Source organism: Rhinoderma darwinii, chromosome 3, assembly GCF_050947455.1.
Source record: "Rhinoderma darwinii isolate aRhiDar2 chromosome 3, aRhiDar2.hap1, whole genome shotgun sequence".
Lineage (NCBI taxonomy): Eukaryota > Metazoa > Chordata > Amphibia > Anura > Rhinodermatidae > Rhinoderma > Rhinoderma darwinii.
Window position 1 is genome coordinate 341,881,222 of NC_134689.1, and position 13,682 is coordinate 341,894,903.

Here is a 13,682-nt window from a genome sequence, read left to right on the forward strand (position 1 = left end):
ACACTGGCACTGGCTCCATACAAGATAGCTATGTTGTGTTACACTGGCACTGGCTCCATACAATATTGCTATGTTGTGTTACACTGGCACTGGCTCCATACTAGATAGCTATGTTGTGTTACACTGGCACTGGCTCCATACAAGATAGCTATGTTGTGTTACACTGGCACTGGCTCCATACAATATTGGTATGTTGTGTTACACTGGCACTGGCTCCATACTAACTAGATAGCTATGTTGTGTTACACTGGCACTGGCTCCATACAAGATAGCTATGTTGTGTTACACTGGCGCTGGCTCCATACAATATTGCTATGTTGTGTTACACTGGCACTGGCTCCATACTAGATAGCTATGTTGTGTTACACTGGCACTGGCTCCATACAAGATAGCTATGTTGTGTTACACTGGCACTGGCTCCATACAAGATAGCTATGTTGTGTTACACTGGCACTGGCTCCATACAATATTGCGATGTTGTGTTACACTGGCACTGGCTCCATACTAGATAGCTATGTTGTGTTACACTGGCACTGGCTCCATACAAGATAGCTATGTTGTGTTACACTGGCTCTGGCTCCATACAATATTGCTATGTTGTGTTACACTGGCACTGGCTCCATACTAGATAGCTATGTTGTATTACACTGGCACTGGCTCCATACAAGATTGCTATGTTGTGTTACACTGGCACTGGACTCCATACAATATTGCGATGTTGTGTTACACTGGCACTGGCTCCATACTAGATAGCTATGTTGTGTTACACTGGCACTGGCTCCATACAAGATAGCTATGTTGTGTTACACTGGCTCTGGCTCCATACAATATTGCTATGTTGTGTTACACTGGCACTGGCTCCATACTAGATAGCTATGTTGTATTACACTGGCACTGGCTCCATACAAGATTGCTATGTTGTGTTACACTGGCACTGGACTCCATACAAGATAGCCATGTTAATTTTAGATATCTGTTAAATAACTCTGGGTTTATACTGTAAGTGCTACAGACTTTGGGATATTGAAACTGCTGTATTTTGTCTCCTGTTGTCTCTCATACCTTTTGATCCTCCACCAATGACTTGCACTAACAACAGGGTAGACACTTGTACATTACAGCATTAATTATAATTGATACTATGTGTCAAATATGGTATGAAACCATTCTGATGTGATTCTCAGTTCAAGAATATTTGTTGAGTAGCATGTCATTGGGGAGAATACTAGTTCCCATATCTATACAATTGATCTATCCGCTTGTCTATTGTATGTTTTCAGTTTAAGAGGTGACTATTAAACATTTAAAGACAGGGTATGAGATTCTCTGGGAAAGACAGATTTAGTTTTTTTCTGTAGATGGAGACATCTTTGGTACATATTTAAAGAGGATCTGTTAGCTCTCAAGTTGGTTTAAGTAAATACTTGCGTTCAATACTGGAGCATCTTTTTTGGAGGACTGTATATTATGCCGTTCCTCTGTTGTTCCTCTTGAAAATGTATGAATAAATTGACAACTGGATGTTACCATTCCCCTTTTCAATTGGGTGTGTTCCTCCACACTCTAATACTGTCCAATCACTGCAGACTGTATCAGACCCTGTAGGGACATACCCTACTGACAAGTGGAATGGTAACAACCAGTTGTCAATTTATTCATACATTTCCAGAAGGAGTAACAGTGGAACGGTACAATGCAGAGTTCTAAGAAAAGATGTTGCAGATGTTTCAGGGGAATACAAGTATTTACTAAAGCAGACATTCAGGAGAGCTGACAGGACCTCTTTAACGTAGAATTGTAAAGGCACTTCATAACATTATCACTGCACCATGTACTGTTACAGTAACAGTAGACATTAATGAGAATTCTCAATCCTCCACATTGCTTGATCACATCCCATAATGATCATCCCTCTCCGGAATCTTTTATATAACATTGCTTACACATAATTTCTTAACGATTGAAGTTTGCATTTTCATACATAGACACAAGTTTAATACTGATATGGAAATTTACACAGGTCTCCAAAAAAGTGATCCTGATCTGTCTATACAATAAACAATATATTTCTATATTTGAAAAATAAACGTTTCCCTCTGATATAACATTTAAAAATAACGGTTTACACAAATAACATGCAGAAGCGATTTTTGTGAAATTCTGTCGGGATTGTCATCAATTTTCTTTGATACAAACACGTAAAAAAAATTCAAATGCTTTTGAAGCACAACTATGGTCAAAAACAGTAATTTTTGGTCACTGTGACAGATTGTACCAAGGTATAGACTATAGACTGTGGAAATACATTTCATTGTCTGTTTAGAGTTTGAATAAATCTGGAGATGTTACCTACTCTAAAATTCCTTCAGAAAGCTACATCGGGGCACGTAGCAAAAATACAAAAGTTCTCATAAGTCAGGATAGAAACTGGCCCATGAGAATGGGTGAAATCTACATGAAGGTGCGAATTAAAAGCATGAAGAGTGATCTGTATAAGTGCACCACCCAATGGATGCCTTGGAGTAGAGATTCCTCAGAAAGTGCTAAATGAAAAAAAAAAGAGAAGCTTATAAGGCACTTGGCTGTCAATTCAGACAGAGACAGACCAAAAAATAAATTTTTCGGTAACTTCTTTAAGATGGCCCATTGACTTGACTTCTATCTGGTGTTGGCCTTGAGATCCACCGAGATCCCTACAGGAATACACAAGCCATAAAGTATTTTCCAAGGTATGAAACACTGTACATGATTTCAGTTAGTTCCTTGAAACTTTAACTTTCCTTGAATGATTATGGTTTTCACTCTTAGATAACATAAATCCTCTGTACAATACATTTGCACAATCCCACAATCCTTAGTCTTCAAACAAACGTGTGTACATTACCATAAGCCATTGTGATCTCTGACCTTACACATACACACACTTTGGCACAAATTTAATCTTGGTGCTCATGTGGGTCGGATCCAAGCTAATTGCACTAACCAATCTGTGATCACAACACATGTCTGGGGAGAGCCCGTTTTCCTAGCATGTGTTGGCATCTAGGTCATTTTGATCTATGACATGTATGGCACATGCTATTTTTTCTTAATCACAAACTACACAGTAGTTTCACTCTTCCAGAGGCCTGTCTTCATGACTGTGGTACTCTCTGCAGGTGCAAGGTTGATGTCATACTTGCTACCCTTTAGAACCCCATTCTGGTTTCCTGTGTTAAGAGGGTAGGACCTACGTTTGGTCTCCCTTTCCATGCTGTTTGCTTGTTTTAGATTGTCCCGACTGGCACTTTTCCGCTGCGCTCTAGCAGAGTCCTGTGCCTGCTGCCCACTGCTATCACTTCCTTCAGAATGGGTAAGTGCACCCTCTGGGTCCACAGCTGGTACCCCCCTGCCATTGTTTAAAGGGCTGTTCTTGCTGTGATAGCTTTCAGAGTGGCTGTTGTGGACACTGCCACTTTCGCTGGAAGGCAGGTCAGAAGCGGGCCCACGCAGCACCTTTAACCTATGATGCTTCCCTTCCCGATACTGTTTAGTTCTGCTTTTATGGTTTCTACGACCATGCAAATTGTTCATGTATCGACTTGGAGCAGTAACAAATTTATTGTTGGCTGGCTCGCTATCTTCACAGCTTGGTGGCTTAGGTGGGCAGATTTCTGCCTGATTCTGAGCCACCTGTAGATTTGTGATTTTGCAAGGTCCAGAATTAGAGTTAATGCTGTTGCTTGGGGATGATGTAGACTTAACTGAGTGTTCTGCTTCAGGGTTACACCCAATATACACCTGAGGTGAGTCATCTACCGGAGAGCTGGTGTGCACATATGCTTGAATTGGTAATGAATCTGTGTACGATGGGCAGCAAGAAAACCAAGAGCGCTGGACATCTTGTCGTCGTACACAGTGGTGAATAAAAATGAACAGTCCTAAGGCCACTGCTGTTACCCCATAGAGACAACTGAAGATAACATTTAAATACCATCCTTGTGATACAGCAAAGGCACCAAAAATCCACAGGACAATATACAATATGTGGACAATCACCAGAGACCAGAATTGCACTTGCAAGGAATATACGGTGTCTACATCTGCTGGAGATGCTGAGTTCAGGGTCACTGAAATGGAAGTTGAATCACTCAAAAGATGACTTATTCCACCTTGTGCTTGCTGTGCGTCATTGGCCTCTGCAGGATCCTTTTGGTCAGTAGGCTGACGCTTTAAATTTATACCAGCACAAAGGAAATATATCCATGTCACGACAAGGATAAGACCCGCTGGTACATAGAAAGCACCCAGACTTGGCCTCCATACCAAACAACAGCTGTGGAAAGAGACATGCGTTAGTATATAATAGGTTCATACGGTAATGATTTCAACTCTGCGCCATCATGGAGCAGGAGACTTACTGAGGGCTGTTGTCCCTGTAATTGTTGATGTTCACAGCCGCAGTGATCCCACATATTATCAGAGGAATTCCTCCAGCAATCAAATAGAACCTAAAAAAAAACATCAATGTAAGAATGCAAGGACAGGAGTGGATATGTACATGCAGCCGAGATCAGATGTCAAATGTCAAGAATTGTTCTTTAATGTTTTTTATTTACATTTTAGCTAATTTGGATAATTGTTTTCACAAACTTCTATATAGGTGCCATGTTCATTGACTAATACTGTCATTTTAGGTCAGTTTCTCCCAAACAGGATTCTGTGGCACCCTGAGGCTCTTTAGATCCTGGTTTTGGGTTCCCCAGAAGACAGCAACAACAAGAGGTGAGACTTTACAGCAGCGATGGGGTAGTTGTGGGTGCTCCCCATGAGAAGACATTTTTGGTCAGGGTGTCCTCTATTAGTTGGGAATTACGGTCTTAGAAGTTCAGGCAAATATGTTTTATCAAAGTTTTTATATGTTATTATACTATTGTGATACATGGTGACAAATGTTATCGGCAATACAATTGTAAGAAAATTGGATGTGCAATAAGTGCAGAGGTTGGAGAACAAACGTTATCACAAAAAAAATATTGAGGACCCTGGACTTATTAATATAACCTTATGCTCCCTGGGATTACCTGAGCATTGGCCTGTGGGGAGGCTGCGTCACTTCTCCTTCCTGCTGGGGTTGAGGTTTGTGAGTCAGCTCCTTGTAGATAACTCTGGCTTTAAGACCCATCCAAAGAAGTGTAGACAATGAAGAATAATGCAGAATGATGCTGACCTGAGAAGGAACATACGGTCCTGGTGAGAGATGCTTTCCATGCATAGTATATAGGACCTTATTTGCAGGATGAGTAACTTGCATAAGCTATAATAATATACAGTATGGGATCTTTTATGGGATTCTTGGGATGTTCTGGGAATGGATGTTTTTTTATGGTTTGGAAAACAGACTGTTTAGCATACTAAATGATGATTCCACTACCAAGCTGCCCAAAAAAGTTCTCCTCAGACAGACTGGTTATTAGGGACTCTGCCTGGCAACTACATTTGTACAGTTGTTGGTATCCGACAGCCTAAAGTGGGTATGACCTTGAAGGCTATCGCAATAATCAGAGCAATAGTCAAAAATTAATCTCTCTGTCCCGGCTTAAACTAGTGTTGCCTAAAATAATATGGGCTTCTCACAGTGGGGTTAAATTTTGGTTTAGCAGTGACCAGCCAAAATGCACATTACATACACATTGTATTATGTCAACATGAAAGAAACGCCACAATCTGGTATTTTACATTTGTTTACATGGACTTTGGAATAAACGTACATTTTCAATTCCCTAAAAGTCTATGGTCCGCAGAACACTTACAGCTTGGCACACGATGAGGTATCCAGTAAGAGTGATTCCTCCAGCAAACACAGCTGATGTCATTGCAATGTGGAAGCAAAGATTAAGCAGCATGTGCCAACCCTTCCGGGAGATCTGGATGGAGCTGAGAAACCACAAAAAAAGTTAGCATATAACTAAACTGAACCTGATCACTCATCAGATATTAAAAGGACACAAACCCCATATTTTACCTTTTCCCTGCTTTGTTGTAAATTTTGATAATTTATATAAATATAGGACTTTTATTACTCTATGAAGTACTAATCTGATTTAATGTCCTGATGTCCTGTCCATAATGTCATCCATTAGTTTTCAATACTGAAGAGTACAGAAGAGTAGGGAGAACTATATATAACATATATACTAGGACATATACACAGAAAAATACAATATCTCATAGACATTGACAGTCCTTGAGACGTTTGTCTATTCTATGACCCCCGACACGCAAAACTATGGCTTGAGATCATTACATGTTGATTTTCTACTACGGTTGACAGTCCCTAAGTGTGATAATGAGCATTACCAGCCTTCAAAGTGCCACGTATCTCCCACATACACCTGATTGTTGGATATTGGATTCTAAATAACTAAATATTTTGCCCAAATATTAAAGGGATTTTCCAGGGATACTAATTTTTTCCAGACGGGCAGCGCACGAGCACTGAGGAGTTTCATTAAAGAGAAGAAAATAGGGCGGGCATTGAGGCGTAAGCAAAGAATTCAACGGGGCGAGCATTGAGAAGACTGTGAACCAATAGGATGCCTCAAACCTGGGTATACATCAGAAGTCCCGGGTTCGAGGCATCCTATTGGTCCACAGCCTCCTCAATGTCCACTCCATTCATTCTTTTGTTTCTGCATCAATATCGGCACCATTTTGATCAGTGCCAACAAGCTGCCTGTCCCGATGGTATCTACAGTGATGATGGAGATTACACACATTTAGGGATGATGGGGATCACATTAGATATCTGAGATGCGGTTACGTGATTCTGTCACCGCACCTGGGATAAAGCAGGTGGGCAGGATAAACAAAAGGGGAAGGGAGAACTAGTGGGGGGCTAATAGACACAGAGGGGGCGGAATAATTAGTAAAGAACAGCCCTGTGTCGTTACGTAGGTCAGTGAGGTATCGATACAGGACTGTGTGCATACTAACTCTCGTGCATGAGCCCGTGTCGAGAGAAAAAAAGAAACGGATGAAAAGCAGAAATCCCAGCCGGGCAGAGGTAGGGCGAATAGGAAGAAATGTGTTCTGATTTCATACAGACTATTTATTAGGAACTTTATTCTACATAGAATATTAGGTCAAACATTTTGTATCCCTGGAAAACCCCTTAAACAAAAAAAGCTTTTTCTGACTATAATGCTGTTGTCACAAATGAGTGACTTTTCCACAGACCTCACCTACCTGTGATTTACAATGTACGTGATAATGGTGGTGAACAGGCAGAGTAGCAGTATGGCCGTACAGTAGATGACTGGGTGTAGGATGTCGGTTCCATGTGGAGGGGGTGGTGGGAAAGTGTTTAGCTCCTGCAAGGAAATACATAAACATTGACATATAAAGTAAGTAACTTCTACTCTGCGTGAATGAAAAAAACTAGATGACAAATTAACAAATATAAGCGAGTGATACGTGTGAAATAAGTGATTAGTTTAAAACTATATGAGACCGCTATTAAAAACTGTAATTTCAATACAATATGTAGCATAAAATCTTACTCAGGTGTTAAAGTAATAGCTTCACTTTAACAGTGATTTCCTGCACAGGCCTGACGACAAAATTGTAGTTTGTAGTCTGTTGCTAAGTAGAAACTGTCAGAATGTAAAATGCAAGTGCAAGAAATCTAAAGAAAATGTGGAGCTAGACTTTAAGAATATTAGTGTTGACTACAGAGTTTAATATTAAGTGAACGTTACAGTTTCTAAGCAAATACAAAGGAAAATAGATCATATGACGTTACCGTTAGGATGGCAAAATTGCTGAGTTGTAAACATTGCATTTTGGTGATATTTGGCTCCTCTGAAAGAAGCTGGCAGCCCTCTGAGCTCCAGCCGCCATACCCTTCCAAGGCTTTGAAGTTCCACTGTGCAGGGAGTGGATCGGATCCTTTCACCAGGTGCCGCAGTGTAACGGTGACCGGATCAGTGAGGTTACTAATGCCACAACCTCCTGACAAACAATAAAATACCAGAATCAGTAAAATCATTTACATATTTCATTTTGATTTATTGTAAATGTATTTTCCGAAAAATGTATAAAATATGAAATGGCATGACATGTTGCCAAGCTGCATTTTCTCTGCTGTCAGCACAGTGCCAATTCAGCTTTGAAGGGAGACAAATATGGATTGTGCTTGGGCTAAACCGCCTAACTGCTACAACCTTTAACATTGGGTTGTTAGGTAGTCAGGACCAGAACAAAGAGTAGGCGGGTACCATGGGATCCATTGGGGGTTAATTGTATGAATAAAAAAACAATGCTTTGCCTTTGCATTTTTTCGTTCAACTAATTAGACACTGTGTCCAAATGGCTGATCATGCTCTAGGTGATATCCAATGGTAAGTGAACAGCGATGGTCCCACAACAATAGACTTAATTTGTGACAGGTGCCCACTGTAACCAATTAGTGCTTCAATGTAGAGGGATATGGCTGATTTAAGAGAGTGAATGTCGAATGGCTAGGTATGTAATAAAGGGGACCTGTCACTAGGTCATATAAGTTGAATTGGTTTACTGATCTGAATAGGGCTGTCTCCTTGATTCCAGCTGTTTTTCTTTTTTTTCCTGGACCCCTGCCGTTCCAGAGATATGGCCCACTGTTATGTTGGCTTCCTCTGTGCTAATTTGCTGTAGTTAGCCAACAGGGCATGAACTACCCTCAAGCTGCCTCGCAGTGATAGGTTAGCATCAGAGGCAGGGATGCTAGCTCCAACCCATTGGCTAACTACAGCGAATTAGAATATAGGGAGCCAAAGCAACACGGTCATATCTCTGGAAAGGGGGTGGGGGGTCCAGAAGAAAGAAAAATCAGTGCTGGAATCAGGGGGACAGCGCTATTCAGATCTGCTAACCAGTTCAATTTATATGACCCAGTGACAGGTTGTCTTTAGCCAGGGATTCGTGTGGATAGGGGCAATTAAATGAGTGATTGTCTATCTGACAGATACCATGCTGAACTTCAGAGAAGGTGATGTGTTCTGAAACCCCTGCCTTGGTTCTCAAGAGAGCTTTCCCACCCCAGGAGGCAGCAGGTTAACAGTAAGTAGTCTATCTCAGATTACTCATGTCTTCAGCTCAAACTAAATTAAAATTTAGCTGAGAGTATAGGACCGGCAAAGAAGTTTAATCGTAGCTTTTCTCTATCTCTTACTGATATTTTAATTATGTAAAAATAAATTCAGTTGAAGAACCTCTTTAAGGAAAAAAAGAATACCAGGCCTATAAACACACACATGAGAGGCATGTAACCTGTAAGTTGAGCCAGTGTTTAGGAAAGAGTAGCCGGTCAACCAACCTAAGGTTGGCCATGAAAGGCTTAGTGAAGTTACAAGTACCCAGTGATATAATGGCTAAACCAGAATTCATGATTCAACTTTTAATTAGAATTACTAATACAATATTCACATTTCTCTCAGTGTAGTGGTGCTCCCCCACCACGGCTCAACGACCCTGTTTGGAAGACATAGGGACATCCTCTACTTCATGTGACCTGAACAAGGGTCTCTTTCCAAGGTGGTCCTCATGGAAAACCGAAGATGATTGCATCATGTGCCACCTCTTTCCTTCTTAAATGAAGTGGACGTACCTATATCTTCACAACCGGGATGCTAAGAGTATTGTCTGAAATATTTATTTAAAGAGGCTCTGTCACCAGATTTTGCAGCCCCTATCTGCTATTGCAGCAGATAGGCGCTGCAATGTAGATTACAGTAACGTTTTTATTTTTAAAAAAACGAGCATTTTTGGCCAAGTTATGACCATTTTTGTAGTTATGCAAATGAGGCTTGCAAAAGTCAAAGTGGGTGTGTTTAAAAGTAAAAGTCCAAGTGGGCGTGTATTATGTGCGTACATCGGGGCGTTTTTAATACTTTTACTAGCTGGCCGTTCTGATGAGAAGTATCATCCACTTCTCTTCAGAACGCCCAGCTTCTGCCTGATCACGCTGTGACGTCACTCACAGGTCCTGCATCGTGTCAGACGAGCGAGGACACATCGGCACCAGAGGCTACAGTTGATTCTGCAGCAGCATCAGCGTTTGCAGGTAAGTAGCTACATCGACTTACCTGCAAACGCCGATGCTGCTGCAGAATCAACTGAAGCCTCTGGTGCCGATGTGTCCTCGCTCGTCTGACACGATGCAGGACCTGTGAGTGACGTCACAGCGTGATCTGGCAGAAGCTGGACGTTCTGAAGAGAAGTGGATGATACTTCTCGTCAGAGCGCCCAGCTAGTAAAAGAAGTAAAAACGCCCCGAAGTACGCACATAATACACGCCCACTTGGACTTTTACTATTAAACACACCCACTTGAACTTTTGCAAGCCTCATTTGCATAACTACAAAAATGGTCATAACTTGGCCAAAAATGCTTGTTTTTTAAAAAATAAAAACGTTACTGTTCTCTACATTGCAGCGCCGATCTGCTGCAATAGCAGATAGGGGTTGCAAAATCTGGTGACAGAGCCTCTTTAAGCTAACATAACTATAAAATGGCAGTTAATGAATATGAATTCCATAATAAACTCAAAATGTCAGTCTAAATTGAGAATATTTATTTTTATGCAAAACGTCAAATATTTTCATTTTAAGGCTATACGAAAGTTTATTCGACACCCTATTTATTTTAGATGGATACATTTTAGAGCTCTGAAAGCAAGAATACCAATAAATTAACTGATTTTATTCTAAATGTAATATTGTTTTCTTACGTGATCCAACATATATGACAGGTGTAGAGATACTTCGTCTTTTCCCATCTTCTGCCAAGCGCGAGGAGTTCCCTACACTCCTAAACAGCTTTCCATTCCTGAAGGCCAGGACTTGAAGTTTGCAGGTTTGAGAGGAGGACAAAGCAAAGAGGCTTTGAGGTAAATGGACAGAAGCCAACGCAAGGCTGTTCTGCAGATAGAGGAAAACAACTGTTACAAAATAATAATGGAAACTGGTCTTATTCCGCATTATGTCACATACAGTTGCTACATCTTAAAAGGATACTGTGGGTTACAACCCATAGTGATGCCAATAATTGTACTATGATAAACTGTAGATTCTCTAGGATAAGCCTAGATACAACATGATGGACAAACAGTCTTGGGATATTACAATATAATGACATTGGATGATGGTGAAAGTAGAGGTGGACGGTTCTTTGAACTGCATAGTGCCAAGAAAATAATTTCATGATTTGGAATGTAGTGGTTGTCAGATACTGTATAAAGCATGATAGGTTTATATATGACAGCTCACCAAGAGAGATGATATAGTATAGGCAATGAAGAGGGTATAGTATAGGCAATGGTATGTTCATTGTACACTCCCCTGTTAGTGCTGCATATAATACATTGTGCTAAAGTCCTAGAGACCAATGTGAACTAAAACTTTGTTTAGGTACCTTAACATGGAAGTTGGGCAGGGAGATGTTTGTTTGCCCAGTGGTACAACGGAACTTGAGTCTCTGATCAGTATATGTGCTGGTTTCTTGTTCTTTCCTTTCTTTTTCTGCCTTGTTGCCTCGTCCTCCATCCTTTCTTTGAAAGGCCGTGCAACCTAAACCAACAAAACTGTTGGGTATGATGAGGAAGGCCTCTAAGGCAATGTTCCGTGTGCTCTGTAAGAGCAAAGAATGAAATTAATCAGGCACGTAGAATTAAGAAAATAGAATAACAAAAATATTGTGTATTGAATACATAATAATACCAGCTATACGATGAAATGAGTATGTTTAGGCCTAAAAAAGACTACAGCTGTCAATCACTGCTACTTAGTACAGAGTCAAAACTACAGCTGTTATTTGGGTCTCTCACTGCAGGTATAAAGAAGTATTTAAATCAATGGGCTGTTCTTGTGAGGCATGGAAGTACCAGTTCCTCCAAAATAGCCGTTACCGCTCGCTAATAGATTGGTATCCAGAATGGGCCACCCTTCTATTCCCTCCATAAGATGTAACAAGACATATGGGAAGTGGTTGATCCCTTCATGCCCTATATTTTGGTTGGAGTGCCCCATAGTTTGGTTGGAGCTGTTCATTGTTAGTTTGTACACATGTTCACAAATTTTAGCTCCGCTTCATTTTTCTATTTTTTTTCTTCACCCGCATTCCTTACAATCTTTACCCTTCTTCAAAGAAGAACCTAGTTATCATTAGTGAATTTAAAAAAAATGCAGATATTCCTGCAGGAACTCATACCACAGACAGGTCTTGAGAGTCACTGCTCACGGTCAACCCTGCAATCTTCTCCACTGTCTGGACAATACTGCTACAAGCTTTGTCCTCCACCTGGGCCATCCACAAGATATGGTCGTCAACCATCATCATGTTACTGGCCATCTCCAACATAACTTCTGCGAGCTGAAAGGAAGATAAGATTTTTAGTACATCATGTTCCTGCCCCAGCATATTTTTGTCCCCCTATAATCCAGCAAGCCCTAATAAAACTTACATCTTTCACTTGGTCAACTAAACCGATACATTTTTCCATCATCTGAGCCACATAGATGACATCCATCATGTCAGAGAAATTGGCCGCTTCTGCTGTATACATCTGCAGCTGGTGAGCCAGCGTCAGCACATTAGATTCATTGATTGGCATCTACAGAGTAAAAATATGATTTTATATACAGTGGTGGAAATCCAATTGACTTCACAATGTTTGACTAATAGGAGTAACTATTTTAAATGCAAGTTACTACAGTTCAGGGAAACTGAAAACTTGCTGCCAGGTTTCCCCACAGAGTAAACCTTGTAGTTGGGGGGGGTTGTTTTTGCATGTTATGCTATAGTTATGCTACTGTGCCTTCTGTGCCTACTTGTATTAGTAAAATAGAGAAAAGCACTCCAGCGCTGTGGCAGAAACACCCACATGACAGCCCACATACACCCAGAGATTTCCTTCCTCTAAGGTTTTACATTCATTTCTATAGAGCTCACAGTCAGTAAGAATACAGCTGATGGTGGAATGCAATTTGTAAATAGAAAATGTTGGTTTAATAGTACACCCCAAAATATAGCTCTAGAAGAAGAAACTTTCTAATAATAATGATGGGATCATGTCAAATGGCATACCTAGTCTTATGTAGATATCTGGGGTAGTATTATTCCAACCTATTTCTCACTAGTTGTAACGAACTCCTTCCATCCAGTCGACGCACTTCTCTTAAGAGATGTCTGCACATACGGCCGTCCTGCTCCACAGTGACCACCAGGGTGCGCTCACGAGCTCAGTCCAGACTTGAGAAGCCAGAGCGCACGCATGTTGGTAGTTGAGCTGATTGCTTCAGAGCACCCTGGGCTAAAAGAAGGTCCCAGCCCCATCCTCCCACGCCTGAGCTATGTTGTGTATTCCTAGTCTGTCTATGTGATGGCCTCCTAGTGTGTTCCTGTACCTGTTCCTGTTCCTAGCATTCCATACCTTCCTGGTCGAGCACTGTGCTGTGCCAAAGTCGTGTAGTGCTGTATCCACGTCTGACTTGCTTCACCTCGCCTGACGTCTGCCTACTGCCTAGTCCCAGCCGAGCCTGTCCTGCTGCTGTCTGAGCAGCCACAGGTACCTATACGAACTATAGACTTTCACCTGCGCCCTGTTGGCCAGCTGCCTTACTGCCAAAGTGGTACGGCCCAGTGGGTCCACAGACCCTTCGTGA

General features: G+C 41.2%; 1 protein-coding gene across 3 annotated transcripts in view; it reads right to left on the reverse strand.

The window, feature by feature from the left end:
* Positions 1-1,682: 1,682 nt before the first annotated feature.
* The window catches only part of ADGRA2 (adhesion G protein-coupled receptor A2), a 167,292-nt gene continuing 155,292 nt past the window's right edge, over positions 1,683-13,682 (reverse strand). For all 3 annotated transcript variants that reach the window (XM_075858450.1, XM_075858449.1, XM_075858451.1), the window contains 10 exons: positions 12,482-12,631; positions 12,229-12,390; positions 11,434-11,649; positions 10,751-10,940; positions 7,784-7,992; positions 7,228-7,352; positions 5,793-5,916; positions 5,064-5,209; positions 4,401-4,490; positions 1,683-4,315 (listed from right to left, as the gene is read on the reverse strand). In XM_075858450.1, the coding sequence (XP_075714565.1) occupies positions 3,100-4,315; positions 4,401-4,490; positions 5,064-5,209; positions 5,793-5,916; positions 7,228-7,352; positions 7,784-7,992; positions 10,751-10,940; positions 11,434-11,649; positions 12,229-12,390; positions 12,482-12,631 (2,628 nt within the window). In that variant the 3' untranslated portion in view covers positions 1,683-3,099. The remainder of the gene's footprint in view (positions 4,316-4,400; positions 4,491-5,063; positions 5,210-5,792; positions 5,917-7,227; positions 7,353-7,783; positions 7,993-10,750; positions 10,941-11,433; positions 11,650-12,228; positions 12,391-12,481; positions 12,632-13,682) is intronic.